The sequence below is a fragment of the Perna viridis genome, chromosome 8 (assembly GCF_037379345.1).
Source record: "Perna viridis isolate PV_CMFRI_1.1 ecotype Kerala chromosome 8, ASM3737934v1, whole genome shotgun sequence".
In the NCBI taxonomy this organism is placed as follows: domain Eukaryota; kingdom Metazoa; phylum Mollusca; class Bivalvia; order Mytilida; family Mytilidae; genus Perna; species Perna viridis.
Window position 1 is genome coordinate 21,697,559 of NC_142452.1, and position 17,633 is coordinate 21,715,191.

Genomic DNA, 17,633 nt, shown 5'->3' on the forward strand with positions numbered 1-17,633 from the left:
AGAATAATATATTGTAAGTTTACCAAATTTACCTAGATGATTTCCAATTCTTTTTTTCAACACTGTATACTTCTATTCCCCATACTCAGTTAAAATCCCGACTTAAAAACATTATACGTCGTTGTTTTTCCGAAAAAGATGGTACACCTAGATACAAATATGTAGTCCTTGGTAGAGATTCCTCATACTTTGTAAGAAATAATTCCAAATCATCTTCCAAATATACAGAGGAAGATGTTTACAAAATGCTGGAATTTTTAATCGACAACATATTTGTCCAGTGTGGTGGACGTGTTTTTCAACAAACGGTCGGCATTCCAATAGGAACAATTTGTGCTCCTTTACTTGCTGACATATTTCTTCACTCTCATGAGGCTGACTTTATAGCTGATCTGATAAGAAAGAAACAACATCGTTTCCCTAGATCCTTCAATCTCATTTTCCGCTATATAGATGACGTATTATCTTTAAACAATCCTAATTTCGGGGATTTGATACATCGCATCTACCCAAAAGAACTTGAGATAAAGAATACTACAGACACTGTGAAGTCTCATATCTTGACCTACACTTAGAAATCGATGGTAAAGGAAAACTATTGACCATACTTTACGACAAACGTGATGACTTTTCATTCAGAATTGTCAACTTTCCTTTCATCTGTGGCAACATCCCTTCGGCTCATGCGTAGGTAGTGTTCATATCACAACTCAGAGCTTGCCGAAACTATGCAAACTTTTTGTATCGCGCTAGAACTCTAACAAATAGGCTTCTGGAACAGGGTTATGTTGCTACAAGATTGAAGTCCTCACTACAGAAGTTATATGGTCGTCATCATGAACTCGTGGATATTTATGGTGTATCCATCTGCACCATGAAAACTGGTGTGATCAACGGGTCATGGTTTTCCTTTCCTCGTTTGTCTACCCCGGACTTGACTTTTTATGAGCAACTCGGCGGGTGTTTCTAGAAAAGCGGAGGACGCTTACTCTACCGGTGCACCTGGTCCATGCTCTCAGTTTTTAGTGGAGTCCGAGTTGCTCATTTACTTTTGTTACTTTATATGTATGATTTTAGTTACTTTATATTCTTTTTTGTGAATTTCTGTTTTCCATGTCTGGTCTTTGTCCCTGGGTTACATTCTTTTGATTACCGCTATAACCTTGGTTCTCTTGATTACTCTTTTAATACATTTAATTGCTGTGATGCCTTTTTACATATAATAGAGATATGGCTATTAAAATTCAATTTAAAATCAGATGTTACTCCGAGTAGATTTACTTCATCGTCACAGAGGATATCATTACCATTTAAATTAAAAATCATGTTCTCGTTTTGAGTTTTGCTGCCAATCTCAATAGCCTGAAACTTGTCAGGATTGGCTTTCATATGATTATCTGAGAACCATTTGATTAAAATACTACTCTCCTGTTCCAGAGTATTTACAATATCTTTTACATCATTTTTGCTATATGATAAAGTATTGTCATCAGCATAGTTATATAAGTCACTTTTCGAAATAAAGTGAAATATATCGTTAATAAAGATATTAAAAATGACCAGTCCCAAGATTGACCCCTGTGGAACCCCTATATAGATGTCCAAAAAGGACTGTATATGGAACCAATTTTAACAGACTGCTTCCTGATTTTAAGATAGCTATTTAATAAAGATAGGGCATTTTCAGACAAACCATAACTTTTCAATTCAGCAGGAGCAGATCATGTGGTAAACAATCAAACGCTTTTGACAAATCCATCAGTATAGCAGCAGTGAACTTATTTTTATCTAAAGATTTACGCAAGTCTTCAAAAATTTTGATCACAATATCTTGACAACTGTAGCCAGGTCTAACAGCAGACAAGAAAATGTTAAATCTGGCTTTAAAACAATTCACATATCTGAGATTCAGTAGCTTTTTCATAAAGTTTTGAGATGGTTGGTAGTACACTGACTGGTCTGTAGTTTCCTTTTTCTAGTGTGCTGTTTTTCTTGTGAATTGGTACCACCTGTGCTAATTTTAATTTGTCTGAAAAACTGAAGTTTCCAAGGTCATGTTGATCAGGTTGGTAATTGGATGTTTTACTACTGGTGCAGCTATTTTCATAATTTTAGGTGAGATTGCATCAAAACCAGTAGTCTATTTTGCATTTATTTTGTTAAACTTTGAAAGCTTCTGTGATAGGTTTGAAGTGTAGTTCATGTGCATTTTTTTCAATGATGGTTCTTTGATTTTGGTAATGCTGGGGTGGTTGTTATCTATTTGAATTGCACCATTTCCTATGTCTTTGGCTACATTTATAAAAAAAATCATTAAATACACACATATCTTTCTGATTTGTTAACAGTTGATTATTTTCTCTAATTATAATATCTGATTCGAAATGGCTACCTTTGTTAGTCAAAAAAGTTTTTATGGTGGGCAAAAAGTCTTTGCATCTGGGACCACCTACACATCGTTCTATAAATACTTTTGCACAGATTCACGCTGGATCAATTTCTTTGGTCTTAATCAAAAGAACATTAAAAAAGTTTAATTGAATATAAATACTTCCAACTTCTTGTAAAAGCAATCGATCCATAGTCGGCGTATATCATTACACTGCTGTCATCACGATGCTACGTTGAAAAATCATTTATCTTCTCTGACGTTGCCATCCCTCCAATTATTTTGTTTTCAAATTTCATTGAACCGCATTTTCTCCGCTTCTCTTTTCGATATGTACTCTTTATTTACCATGGTTCATGTTTACTCTTGACTCCCATTTTACGTTTGATACACATGCATTCCCCGGTTCCAAATGATCACGTTGACCTTAATATTTCAAGAGAATTTAAATTTAGACATATAATATATTGTCTTCGGTAAAAGCTAAAGGTAAGATATTTACAGGAAAAAAAACAAGTGCAATCTATATAGCCATGTTCATATTTGTTACTAATGGCGAGAAGTAAATCATGAAGGAGTTTTTACATTGTTATATTTTATGCTAAAAATGCATGCCATACCGTAACAAATCAAACAGACAAATCAGGGAATCTTTAACTGGAAACAGCAGAAGTGATTGCTTTGGTCATGTTTACTATGCATCATAATCACAACTGATTTTATTAAAGAGAAATTATCCTCAATTCCCCCAGCTGGTCATTATTATGAAGTATTCCGATATTGATAATGACAAGTTCTCTGGTCATTATCAGAACATGGAAATGACTGATGGAAATTTTACTGCAGTATTAAAAATAACTCATGACCACCATTCATCTATTAAGACATGTAAGAATATTGGCTTTTTCACCGATATGAAATAACAATAAATAGTGTATACTATCATTAATAAATCATTCGGAGGTTGGAAACTAGTTTGTTGGAAAATTTCGTTGATTTCGGGCAAAGTTTTTAATAAAATTACAAATAATAGCCTTTTTACTCCTCTGAACCCCCATATAAAATCTATAGTCCCACTAGAGCTTCAATCTGACCTGTGCTTTACTTCTCAATATAAATATTTTGCACACCAAGACTGCACTACGATTAAACAAAATCTTGTGGTTCATTATTGACATATATCCTTTCGAGAGGTACTTAATGGTTCTTAGATTTTAACCGTTGAAAGTAGTATCTGACTAATGTAGATGTTCGACTATGTTTTAAGTTGAATGAAGAGAAAATAAAGTAATAACTTCCTCGTCTATAATTTTCTCTTAGAGATAGTGGTAACAATATACTTTATCCCCTGGTTTGAATTTTTTGTTTTGCATTCGGATTCCCTTTGATACCGTTAGTCAAAAACATAAATCTATATATTGTAATAGAAATCCATGAATTCACTTAATATTATGTTGAATTCATAGTATCCTCTTATAACTTCGTGCAATGATCTATTGTTCGTTAAGAAGACGTGCACAGATAATACTTAATGTATATACATGATGCTAGAGTTGTTTATTATACCTCAGTATATAAACATCAATACAAAATTTCTTCAGTAAAATCGCTATTTTTCTCCTTTTTCAGTGTTTGACTATTAAGCAGTTCATAGTTTTCAGACTATTGACCGGCAGTGTCAACCGCTTTCGCGGATTTTTAGTTCCGTCACCGGATTGGACAAAGTTTTATATTTATTCGGAACGCTCGGACTTCAACCTCTCTTAATAAAAACCCCGAAATTATCACGTCTGCTCGTTTTGTCCGCTGAATCACAAATGGCAAAGTTTGCCTCCTTAACTGACCAGGATTTGGACACAATTATTGACCAAAAAGACTCTAAAACACAAAATCCGTTATACGCGTGTCGAAAATTTTAAATGACTATCTAATAGAAAAAGATGGGGAATTTACGTCCTGTCTCTAATGTGTTACCTGATCTACATGTACCTGACCTTTTATCTGATGATTATGAGCTAGTAAACAGTTTGAATGATATAACTAATTTCGAGGTAAATAATAATCAGTTACCAATTCAAAATAACTTTCAAAACTTTACAAACGCACCGACATGTAATGTTGATGGATTTCCATCTGGCATAACTAAAAACAATTCGACAGTTTATTTTTATGTTCAAACGTAACTGGTTATAACTTTAAAAACACAAAATGTTTACATTTGAGTGTTATTCAATAATATTGTTAACTCTTTATTGTTTTTATTTTACTCAATACTGCATACTGGCGCCCTCTTCAACAAGTCTTGCACTTTAACACAGATGAAATTGAATGTTTGCGAGACAATATTCAAATGTGTACATTGTTGCTGTTCTTTATCTTACAGACACCAAGTAATTGATGTTGAAGCTACTGTCTGCAAATTCGAACTCCTATGAATTACTGGTGAAAAGGTCAATGCGACAACATTCAGATTAAAATATTGCCAAAAGATGCATGGTTTTCTGGGTTTTGAACATTTTGAGGTGATGAGGGGAAAATATCAGTGACATTCAAATTGAAAATATTGTAAAAAACGTTCTTCTGGGTTATCATTTTGAGATGATCATTCAACTATGAACAATGGAGGGATATGGAGTAAATGTATTACAAGTCTAATGTTATCGGTATAATACGACCAGTCAATAAGTATGTATTATTGATTCAGTCTTTTGAAGCAATAAATGTATTTTTTAAAGTTTCTCTACTTTGAAGTTGACTTTTGAAATTTTGTAATATTATCACAGTTACTAGAGACAGATGACGTTTGTGAGAATATTGCTCATTCTAAGTTTTGATACAGATAAAAGAGGTCCAATTGACTGATATTTAGACGGTCGGAAGTGATGAGCATGGGCGGATTATTTTTTAAATCTTTGATTTACCATTATCCTCATCATCATTATTACTATGAGGCAGGTATAACATGAAAGAGGATACAGTTGAAAAAAACTGATATCTTTAGAAATGATACAGCCTTTTACAGTTGTATATCAACATAGTGTAACAAGACATCTTGAAGTGATATGTAAACAGGGTCTGATTATTACTTTTAGTTTTTTGTTTGATGAAAAAATACGAAACCAAAAAATAAAAAAAAATAAAATAAAAAATAATAAAAAAATAATAATAAAAAAAGATCGTTTCTCAGTATTACAAAATAATTTGAGTCAAACTGCAAACCGAATACAGGCTTTTAATGCTTATTGATACATGTACTTTTAATATCAGTGGTAGTATTCCTTGTCTTATTTGCTGTTTTCTAGTTTTTTTCATCTATTACATGTATGTACAGATTTCAATGGTTTTTATTCTTTCATTCCATTCTCTATATACTGTACTACCTCTTACATAATTATGATGAACGTGTGATAATACAGTTTAAAAATGAATAAAATATCATCATTTTTTTGTCTTAATCAATGATTAATGATTAGAACAAACAACGTTTTCGAGAGTGTTTTCGATGTAGACAGGTGTGGAATAAAAATGAAAATTTTAAATGGAAGTTGGACATATGCCCTCTAGAAAGGATTTTTTTTCTTGAAGTCATGTTTTTTTTTTGTTTTTTTTTAAAGTTGCCCCCTCCAATATGTTTTTGCGGCGCTGTCCTCGATCATCAATTATATTTACGCAGCTAACCTAAATTTCCGAAAATGCATTCCCATGGCAATGTGGGTTGTTAGTCAAAAAAGTATAAAATGTCTTGCTAGTTTGGTGAAGTTCCAATTGTATATATTATTCATAAAAACTTAAGAAAAGACGTGTTCTGGATTGCATTCTTTTGATTTCCGCTGGAATCTTGGTTCCCTTGATTACTACCTCATGTGTTATTTGCGTCTTGCCCATTTTTTGTAGTTGTTTATTTTTGTAGCAATAAAAACAAATCAGTGCAAGTACAAAAGCATCCTTTCCATTATATCTTGAACATGTGACAGTAGTCTGCTGAAAGAATATTTGATTTATGCTGATCGTGCTCGGCAATATTTAAAACTGTTGAAATTACTTATTCAGATTTTTAAAAAAAGATAGATATACAGTTCTATTTTTCTGTTTGTATCTTATCTAAACTAATGTCCAAAATATAAGTAAAATAATATACATCAGTATCGTTAAAATGAACTCTTCTATTTTATATTCTATACAAGATACATGCAGTAAACGCTGTCGTTAATAAAAGACAGTCCTGCATTTTCCATTGATTGTAGTCTGAAAGGATAACTAGTAGTTAGCCATCTTTTGACTGTTCGTAGTTTCCCTAGATTAATTTTTTCCATCGATATTCCTTGATTTCCATGCAATTTATTCCTTATGTTCATTGAAGCTATCGTTAAAGCGATAGGGGGTGCCTCTGTCGCTTTATACGTCATGTGATTTGAAGAGTACGCTTGACACCTGGATTTTCCAAGAATTTTCTTTTTTAGGTTGAATTGAAAACTTAAGTATTGAATACAATGCCTGTATGGAATAAACGTCCCATTTTATAAGGTAAGAGCCAATGGAGAATAGGGCTATGTTGGATGAATAATGGCGTATGGGTGATGGATAAATGTTGGATTGGGCATGGACAATTGCGGAATTGGGCAATGAACTTTTTTGATAGGTCAATGAAATAAATCACTTTGCATTTTCCACAGGCAACTGACCAGTACGTAAATTGAAGGAGTTTGAAAAATGACATTTACAAACAATTGGAAAACAATACATATGTTGCAGTCCACTAACTATTGATATTATTAAAGTGTAATATCTGGTACAATAGTTTCTCTGCATTATATATTAAAAATGTTTGCACTCATACGATTTCTAAAGATATATCAATTTGGAAAATTTGGACTGACACCATTATCGGTGCTGACATTCGAGTGATACTTAAATTGACAAATTAGACATTGTATCCCATTTCAGACCAGTATGGAGATTAAAAGTGTTTGCATTTATATAATTTAGAAACTATTACATTTTGAAAAAAAAAATGACAGAAACATTTGTGTCGCAGCTACACACATGATGCATTTATTGATAATTTTAACATTTTATACAATTATATCAGGCCATTTTTGTAATTTCAAGTGTTTGCACTCATTCATTTTGCAAAATATGTGATTTTGAAGAATTTGGACTGAAATTTCCAATTGGCCAAGATCTGAAAAAGTATGCGGTTAAGTAATAGAGAAGAAACATTGGTAACAAAAACCTGAATACGAGGTGATCGCCAAATTAATAGGAAAACAGGAAAACTTCAGTTTTATGTACTTGTATGCAACCCCAGGGAATCTGCCGTTTGCAAAAACTGAATTAGCACTCATTTAGGGTCCATTAGCCAATAACTGCAGCAGTGAACCAAAATATAAGAAAGTTTGAGCCAGCTAACTATTGAAAACTCAGATTCGTTAATTCAGCGTGAAAACTAAGGCCAAAATCAAGCATCATCATCACCTAGATGAAGATCCGAAATGCAATATGGGATAACTCGAATGATATGACACAAAATACAGATCCTTAGTTTTTAGAATGTGGTCAATGTGGGCATTTGAAACAATTTGTGGAATCTCTGTTCGACAATTTAGTCTGCTTAATCAATACCAATTATACTGTTCTTACGATCATTTTTCACAATAAGTGCCAAATGTTAGTACTAAGTGTCAGTTTCATTTTAACTACAATCTCGAGTATAAGCTGTTCAAATTATGACTGAAAGTAATAATGGCGATTCGGTATAAATAAATGATTCTAAAGTATAAAAGACTCCTGCATTTTTGTACTTAACAGTGATGTTACATAATGTTCGAGTTGTGCCCTTTTAGATACAGAGATCTCCGTTATTCTTATATTTAATGATTTGTTAATATATATTGAAATTCACTACCAAATATTTGTTAACTAATGACTGTCTCTAAAATGCAAAGTGTACCCGTTAAAATACTGAGTGTAGGGATAACATCGGTTACGATTCCAAAGGGGAAAAAGACTACCCGTTATATTGAACGATCTAATTCTATCCACGAAAAAGTCTAGCATATCAAAAGTCCGACCGTTAGTAGTGATTTAATGGAACGACTGATAACACCTGTCACATGCTCTTTGTTTATCTTATCTTTATCTCAAGGTCATGTCTAATTTGGAAATTACATATCCTGTTAAATTTCAAATAAAAAATACCCTGGATCAAAACATTTGGTGCTCTGAAAATCGGCAAAAATACCGAAGCGTCAACAATAGGGCAACTCAGATATACACACATCAGAATCCAAGCGCATGGCTGAAAACGTGAAAACAGAAAACAGAGACAATTTATAGACACAACTTAGCAAACATAATAAAATAAGAGTACATATGAAAATAAAGATAAGGAAATCAAAAGGTCACACAAAAGCAAAAGCAGTAGCAATATGAAATCCCATTAAGTTCGGGGAATGATATCAGGTTGTCCAAAAGAGTAAGCATGTCTTGCGTCGACAGGGGAATCCGTCACAATACAATAAAGTAGCTTTCGGACGTAGACATTTAAAATGGAATCACAGAGCTCCACAAATAACAATTGATAAATATTATGTGCGATTCTCACCTGGGCTATACCATTTACTTAAAAACATTTTCATAGTGTAAGTTATACGAAAATGGTAGAAATGTTTCTTAAATAAACTTATAAAAAAGTTATCAAAATCTTCTTATGAAAAAAAAAATCTTTGAATATTTGATATTGAACTTAAAAATAATTATGCACCAATAACTTATTTCAAATAAAAATAATCAATGCATATCTTATACAGTTTAGCGCCCTTACATGATTATACTGTCATCGAGAACTTCCAATGTACAAAAAATATTATATTAGAACTTGTTAGTTATAAGGCCTTGCTTTGTAACTTAGGTATCCCACCTCCTCATACACCACTATCGAGTATAATACAATTACAGACACAATCTACAGGTGAAGCTGTGATTTATGACTAAATGATTTTTTTTCTGCACAAATATGCATTCAGACAGTCAATATGGTACCATCATCAAAATGTTTCAATAATTTAGTTTTCGTAGAAAGTGAAAAAAAATCACATAATCAATTCAACATCATATTAAAACAAAATAAATGTCACACGAATGATTTAATATTGATATGTGTCCGAGACAGAAGTGCATTGATTTTCCCAAACTATCAAACAAGGGACGTTTTAAGATGAACCTCAAACATTATTTAAGCAATATTTCTCAAACTTATCACTGTTATTATACTTTTATTGAAAATGTCCACCTTCTAATTTGAAAAAAAAAATGTTTTTCCTACATTTTGAGGATGTCTACTCAGCCATTTCTTCACTTTATGTTGAAATTGGTATTTACTGTGTGTGATCTGTGACGCAAAAGGTGTTTAAGTAGTCGTATTCAAACTTTGTAAAGTAATTATTTACATATTGAAGATATGCAACTTTTGTTGAGCAATTAGATTTAAAAAAAAAAAAACATTTTAGCCAGGTAAACTTTTTAAATCATTTTTCAGCAGTATATACTATTACTATGACATTACATTGTAGAAAGTGAGATTTGTAACCTACAGTGTATTTTGTTTTAATTTTGTTAGTGTTTATGTATACATTGAAGCCACAAAGATATGACGGTGACACAGGTCCAGACATGCATTGGTCTTGTTTGCCTATACACTTACAACACAACATACTTCACATAGATATTTTATTGACCAATTCTTTAATTCGGAGCCGCTACTTTAATGGCATATTGATGTTTGAATCTACGGTTCGTAATTTTGACGTCATCTGACGTAAGCAACGTTACTTTCGGAGAGAAAAAACGTTAACACATTATAGAATACTTTTTTTGTTCTTTTACAAGTTGAACTTTTAATAAAACCCACCAAACTGGGTGAGTATTTTTGTGTGCAACACTGCTTTTGCTGTATTTTACGACTAATAATAACTAAATGTAAAGGACACAACTTATCTTTTTCCCGATGTGCTAAAATTGACAATTTTCATTGTGTCTCAGCAAACACAAATTTAATTTCAAAACTAAAAAATGAAAATGACTACAGCCTTTCGTTCATTGTCGGTGGCCATTTGTACCTTTCAAACACGAAAAATGAATCATAAATGTTTACACGGAAAACTTGAACGATTCAAGTTGTCTTATGTAAACAAGTTGCACGTTGAAAGTTGAAATGCCCACTCTCTCGTACAGACCGATCTGCATTTAACTGTTTACTTCTGGAATTTTGAGTATCAGAGATTACTTAAAAGTTTGATGAGTACGTCTTGTTAAAGACATAAGCGATAACAGTGTAGTGACTTTAAATAAACCTTTATACGAATGATCGGGTAATAAGCGAGGCTCAGTCGAGTTTAGTTTTCCGATTCGAGCCGAATTTGTTTATCGATTGTTTTTATTTCATGTAGATATACTGTTATTGTCTTTACGGCTATTCAGTTATTTATTTTTATCGAGGTGAATTTTAATTCGACGCGCGTTTGTTAAATTTCTTTTACACAAGGGCAGCAAAGAAGGCGGAGCCAAACTGTTATATCATTCATTTGTTACTGTCAGTGACCGTATTTCATCAATAAATACACTTTCAATGCATTTTGGTTGGTTAAACTATACGATTGCGGTATAAATAACACTTTTGTTCTGCTAGATTTTATAACAGATGCAGTTGAGTAGTACGATGGGAATCTCACGTAGCATGTATACGTATGGAATAAAAACAGATATGCATGGGTTAAAGTTCCTGAAAAAAATTAAAGTATCATTAATAAAGCTAGACACGGTTATACTTAAAATAACTGTCCTTGCCATTGAGCTGTTGTCAACATAGCCAGAAACCAAAAGTTTAATTTCAAAAACGTTATTTTATTCCATATGTGGCGGGAGTGAATAAACTGACACTTCCAAAGAATGAAGAGTTCGTATGTTTAAATTTTATTGGTCAAGATGACATATACATTTAACCATTTATAAATATCACAATAAAACAAAGTAAATACGGTAAATCTATATATTTACAGTCACATTTAATAAATAATATTAAAGCATATGTAAATCTAAATATTCTCCATTTACTCAATGTATTTAATATTATCAAAAAAAATGTAAATTTATAAAACTTCTTTTTACAGAAATTTATGACATATGCAATAAATACATTAGTCCTTCCGATGTCATGGAAAATATGACATCCAAAACATAAATAGTTCAAAAACAACAACACATAACACAAAGCTTACTCTATATGTGGTACAAGGATACTGATTGTAGTTAATAACAACTTTCGCATGGACAAACAGATCTGTAAAACAAAATATCTACTTATAACATATGATCGGCAGTTCACAATTACCGATAATTGACATTTAAATGAACAAATCGATATTCATGTCATTGACTAAAATAGCGTAACATGTAAATATAAATACTGAATGACTGCTTAATATTTGTACGAACATGATAAGTGAAATAATAAAAAAGAACCCTATTTTCATTTAATCTCATTCGTAGTTTCTCATAAAAAAATACTCATATACGCACACTTTCATAAATCAATAAAATGTGAAATAAATTATAAAAGAAACAGAAATATTAGTAACTAACCTCAGTAAGTAAAGAACATGCATTCCAAATGAATGAAAATGAAATCAGACAAAACGTGTATTTTTTCCAAATAACTGAGATTACAAAAGAACGTCTTTCATACACTTCAACTAATAATCCAACACCCGGGAAAATTTATAATAGAAAATCAAGAACCAATGAAAACAAGAGAACAGACAACGTGACAGAGATAGCCGATCAATGAGAACTGAGCTGGATAAATGATAGATTACTCAGTGTTTCTAAACTGAACCACTCTGGTTTCTTCAACTATCTTCTGATATAAAACAGCCCATAATTCTAGCGAACTGGCATCAGTGTGTAACTGAAAAGGTTTTGTGTAGTCTGGGTATGCTAAAACTGGAGCAGTTGTACTGAATTCTTTCAGTCTGTTGAACGCTGTTTCCTGTTCCTCTGTCCATTCCAAAGATTCTTGAACTTTTGGTTTCTTTCTTCCGCTTTTCTTGGTTGGTGAAGGCATCAGTTTTGTCAGTGGTCTGGAAATTTGACTGAAATTCCGAATAAAACGTCTATAGTATCCTACAAAACCAATGAAACGTCGTACATCTTCTGGTGATGTTGGAGTTGGCCACTGTTTAACCTTTGTCACTTCCTCAGACTCAGAATCTACATGTCCACAGTACTTTAATTTATCCTTGAAAAAGTAACATTTGTTTGGCGACAATTTCAGATTGGCTTCCCGGATTCGTTGAAATACTAAATTCAGCCTTTCTAAGTGTACTTCATAAGAAGGTCTAAAAATAATAACATCGTCTATGAAGATGCCGCAGACTTGTAGATGTAAATCGCCTAACGTATTTTGCATTAGCTGCTGATAAGCCGCTGATAAGTGGCTGGAGCGTTGGTAAGTCCAAATGGCCAGCGGGAATCTTCATAACAACCAAGAGGGCCAACAGTGAAAGCTGTTCTTTCTTTATGCTGTTCAAAAATTTGTACTTGATGATATCCCGACTTCATATCGATGGTACTGAAGTATTTATTTCCAGCTAAGCAGTCTAAAATCTCTTCTATTCTTGGTAAACTGTAGGCATCTCTCTTAGTTCTGTTTTTGAGCTGACGATAATCTACGCAGATACGTAAAGATCCATTCTTTTTCTTCACAAGAACAACATTTGATGACCATGGACTATGAGACTTGGTTATCATGCATGCTCGTAAGAGTTGATGCAGATGACTTCTGACCTCCTCAAACATAGATGGTGGTATACCTCTGTATCTCTGAGTAAAAGGTTTGTCGTTGTCTAACTCGATCTTGTGCTGAACAGTTGTAGCATGTCCTACATTAGTATCACAGCTTGAAAATATGTTTTGAAAACTGGTTATGAACTGTTCTGCAGTCTCAATTTCTTCTGATGTTAAATTGTCAAGTAAAAAGTTGACTTGATCAAGAAGAGGAGGATCAAACTCTTTGGTGTTGAAAGCTGGTGTGTCTTGAATCATTACAGGTTGAATCTCACAAGTATAGCATTAGGTGGAACTGTAACTGTGCGTGTTTAAACATTAGAAATCTTTACATCAATAAGGCCATTCTGTTGAAAACTATAATCAATAATTGTTGGTTCGATGTCTAAATCTGATGGTACAACTGATCACTTGGTAGGTTGATTCAAAGCAAAGCAACTGTACGATGATATGATATCTCCTTTGTTAACATTGCTGTCATTGTGATGTTGGTATTAGGTGGAATGCTTGTACGGTGTCTTTCTGCTGACTTCACTAATGCAAGTCGATGGTTGTTTCTCTCAAGCTCCTTTTCTCTCTTTTCTCTCAAACATATGCATCGAAATGATAAGGTTAGGTTTGCTGTTTGAAGATATCTTTTCCTATAATGTTCTTCAAAGTATGTCATGATTGTTGTCAAGATGTTGATACCAAGTAATACTGGAACTTTCTGGTGGTTAAGCACTGTCCTGTTTTACCAAGTAGACAAGGGGCAAGTACTTCCATCTGGAACAATCTGTATCTCTACTTCAATATATCCAAGGTATGGTAAATGTTTACCATCAGCACACTCAATTCGAAGAAGTGATGTAAGTGGTTGAAGCGGTTAGTTTTTCAGGTAACCATCATAATACTGCTTACAAATGGTGCTAACTGTGGAACCTATATCCAGTTATATTGATGTTTTCATGTTGTGAATAAAAATACATGTTTCTGATGGTAAACCGGTAAAGTCCAGGGGGTAACTCTGACTTAGAAGTATGCATAGGGCTGGTTGAAGGTATGTCTAACGACTGCCCCTCGTCGCAGACTGTTTGGCGTTTAAAGTCTTCCTATTGATATGAGTATTCTGTATACATCCACGGGCCAAATGTCCTTCTCGACCACAGCGATTACATGTCAATCCAGGATAGTTACTAGATTTTGGTTCTTCTATAGGTTGATGTTGTTTTGTCTGATTACGTTGTAGTTGTTGCTGCTGTTGGTATTGTTGCTATTGAAAACTTCTACCTCTGAATCCATCTCGACCTCTATAATTGTTCCATCCCTGATAACGTTGAGATCCTTGGTTGATACAACGCTGCTGATATTGACCTCTTCCCATGTACATAGTCTGTTCAATGGACTCTAGTTGTTCTAATCTGGTGTTGACCTGTTTCAATACTCCAGAAAATTCACTTTCTTTATTGGAAGAAATGGCCTGCTTAACGGTGACTTTTCTTGTAGGGTGAACGACCTGGTATTCCTTCTCTAATTTCCTTAAGGCTATCCGCAGAGCATCGAAATACTTGTGCTGCTCCTTCTCAAAGTGGCTGATATCTTTAATAGCTGGATTTGATCCTTTCCACAACATATCATGAAACATTTCATCTGCCTGAGTTGGGTCAACCTTTTCTGGCTGTAGTGCTTTGTTCAAGATGGCTTCTAGACGACAACTCCAAGCAGCAATATCCTGGTCGTCTCTCTGCTTGGCATTGTAGAACTCTGACATGATGGTTTCTCTGTCATCAACACTACAAAACACACTATCCATCTTAGCTATGATCTGTCTTAATGTTGCCTGGGGTCCCAATCTCATGGCTATCATACCGGCATCACCTCTTACTGATTTCCTGATGGCTTGGATGATGACTTCCTCTGAATGAGTCTTGTCCCTTCTCAACCCTTCAATCTCATATCGCCACAATGGGTATGTTGTTTCACAAGTCGTTTTATCAGTACTTCCAGAAAAGATGTTAAATCTTGGTGGCTGAAATGATTGGAAAGTTGTCACTGGTTTGGAAGTTGATGGCTCTGGTTGTGATTCTGTCTTAACAGCTACCTGACGCATTGCACACTCTGTGATCCATTGCTGAAGATCTTCTGGGTATCAGCTTTTGGTGTTATATTCATCTTCTTTAGAGTCTCAATGAGACCTTTGTACTCTTCAGGTATTTCCTCTGACATGTTGTGTTGATAACTAATCTTATAATAAAATAAACCACAAAAGGGGAAAATCAGAATTCTGAAGTAGTACCTAAAAACAAAAACCTTAGATTTACCAAAAGAAAATTAAATCTACAAAAGAAAAAAAAATCTACAAAAAAAAAAAAATAAAATAAAATAAATAAAGATACTAAAATCTACACGAAAAAAACAAAAGCCAATATCTACAAATGAAAACAAAGTACATACATAAAAATAAATAAATCACAAAAGAAATAAATTACAAATACCTACAATAAAACTAAAATACAAAAACCTACAATAAAAATAAATTATATATATAAAGAACCTATCAGAAAAAAATAATAATCAGTAGCTATGAAAAAAAAATGTAATAGTTAAGTACCTACAAGAAATATGAAATAATTTAAGTACCTGTAAAAGAAATAAACAAAAATTAAAGTATCTATAAGAAACTAAAAAAATAAGGTGACTTTATCTAGTCTATACAACTGTACAGTAGTCAAAGTATGACTACCAACCTCAGCAAGGAAACTAACTAACTATGATAAAAACAAATAATAGCAAACAGGATGCAAAGTTATGGTACAAACTAACTACAATAAATTAAATATGAAATTAAATTTAGAAGAAAGTCACTAGGGAATAAACTAACTATAAGAAAGAAATGAATAAACAATTAGTGTCACCAATATGGAAATAACCGCCTAAAATAAACTAAATAGAGTATTACTTACTAAATACACAAATGGTAAGATAAGTGCAGTATATAAATATAGTAATGCTATATATAATGAAAAGTTAAATTGATCTTAAACTGAAAATTAAGTAGCAATTATATAGGTACAAACTTATACACCAGTAATCAAAATCTGAAAATATAGAGATTAATTAAGTAAGAATCAAAATGAAATTAAATATGACAAGTAAATGTATGTATCAAGTACAAACGTTTAACAATAATGTGTCAGTGTGACAATATGTGTATTACTTCACATGATAAATGAAGCAACAACTGCTACAAGTAGCAAAATAGAATAATCAACTGAAACTACAAATATTTATTATATAATATACATGCATGCACATATAAACCAGATAAAAAAAAAAAAAAAAAAAAAAACAAGTCAATTTGTACTGAAAAAATAAAATAATATCAAAAGAAAGACAACTCTAGCAAAATAATTTACCCTGAAAATCAAATGATGTGTATAAATGATCAATAAATCAATACACAAGACAAATGATGGAATACATTAATGAGTTCACTGTAGACATGAAATCAAAGCAATATAGAATAATAGAAAGGCAAATAGAACACAAACAAAACACTAAGTCAAAGCAACCAAAGATAAGGCAAACTACAGGTATGACACAAATAATATCAACACGAAGCAAAGATAAGACAAACTACATATAGGACACAAATATCAACACAAAGCAAAGTACACAAAGTCAAACGTCAAACAAGACGCACAAATAAAGAACAACTACTAACGACTAGTAGTCAAGGACAAAAAAAAAAAATCAAAAACACAGCGTTTTTTTTTTATGTTAGAACCCTAGGTGTATGCATGTTTTGAAGGAAGGTCTGGGCTTGGGGATATTTACACCAACCTATGAATGCGCTTTACCCAGCTCCTTGTTTTGTATAATTCTCTGCACAGTGCAGCTGGCGTTAGTTTATAAACTTTCTACTCTTGCATCTACACATTATACATATCATACGGTAGGTGGAAATACTCAATGATATAGTCAGTATCAAGGACAAATGTGTTTTATCTCAGTATACTTATTGTGTGTGTTTAAACGTACCGTGTACAGAAGTTAGGACAAGTGTCAGGGCTCATGCAAGTTAATTTATTTTAAAAAAAAATAAGGGGCATGGGTAATCACAGATACATCACAACAAACACTCATAAAACATACACAGAATTATACAGGATAAAACAAACCAAAAAAAGAAAGCACAGTACAATTATTCACCTGCTCAAAATCAACAGGGTAACAATGACACAAAATATAAACACACTGTTCACCACAATTTACTACATGTATTTGAAAAAATCACATTTCTCATTAATATCATATCAGCTAATAATTCAAATGTGCAATATGATAAGACGTTTAAATAAAATTCAACAATCTGACATTTCCAATTGAAGTTTCCAATAAAAAAAAAATCAGACTGTGATTT

General features: G+C 32.7%; 1 protein-coding gene across 1 annotated transcript; it reads right to left on the reverse strand.

Annotated features, from left to right (window-relative positions):
• Positions 1–14,142: 14,142 nt before the first annotated feature.
• LOC148609822 (uncharacterized) lies at positions 14,143–15,573 on the reverse strand. Its single transcript, XM_088543151.1, has 2 exons — positions 14,501–15,573; positions 14,143–14,470 (listed from the first exon to the last, which is right to left on the reverse strand). Exons 1-2 carry the CDS (start codon positions 15,318–15,320, stop codon positions 14,277–14,279), a joined length of 1,014 nt encoding a protein of 337 aa, XP_088399277.1. The 5' UTR covers positions 15,321–15,573; the 3' UTR covers positions 14,143–14,276.
• Positions 15,574–17,633: the final 2,060 nt, after the last annotated feature.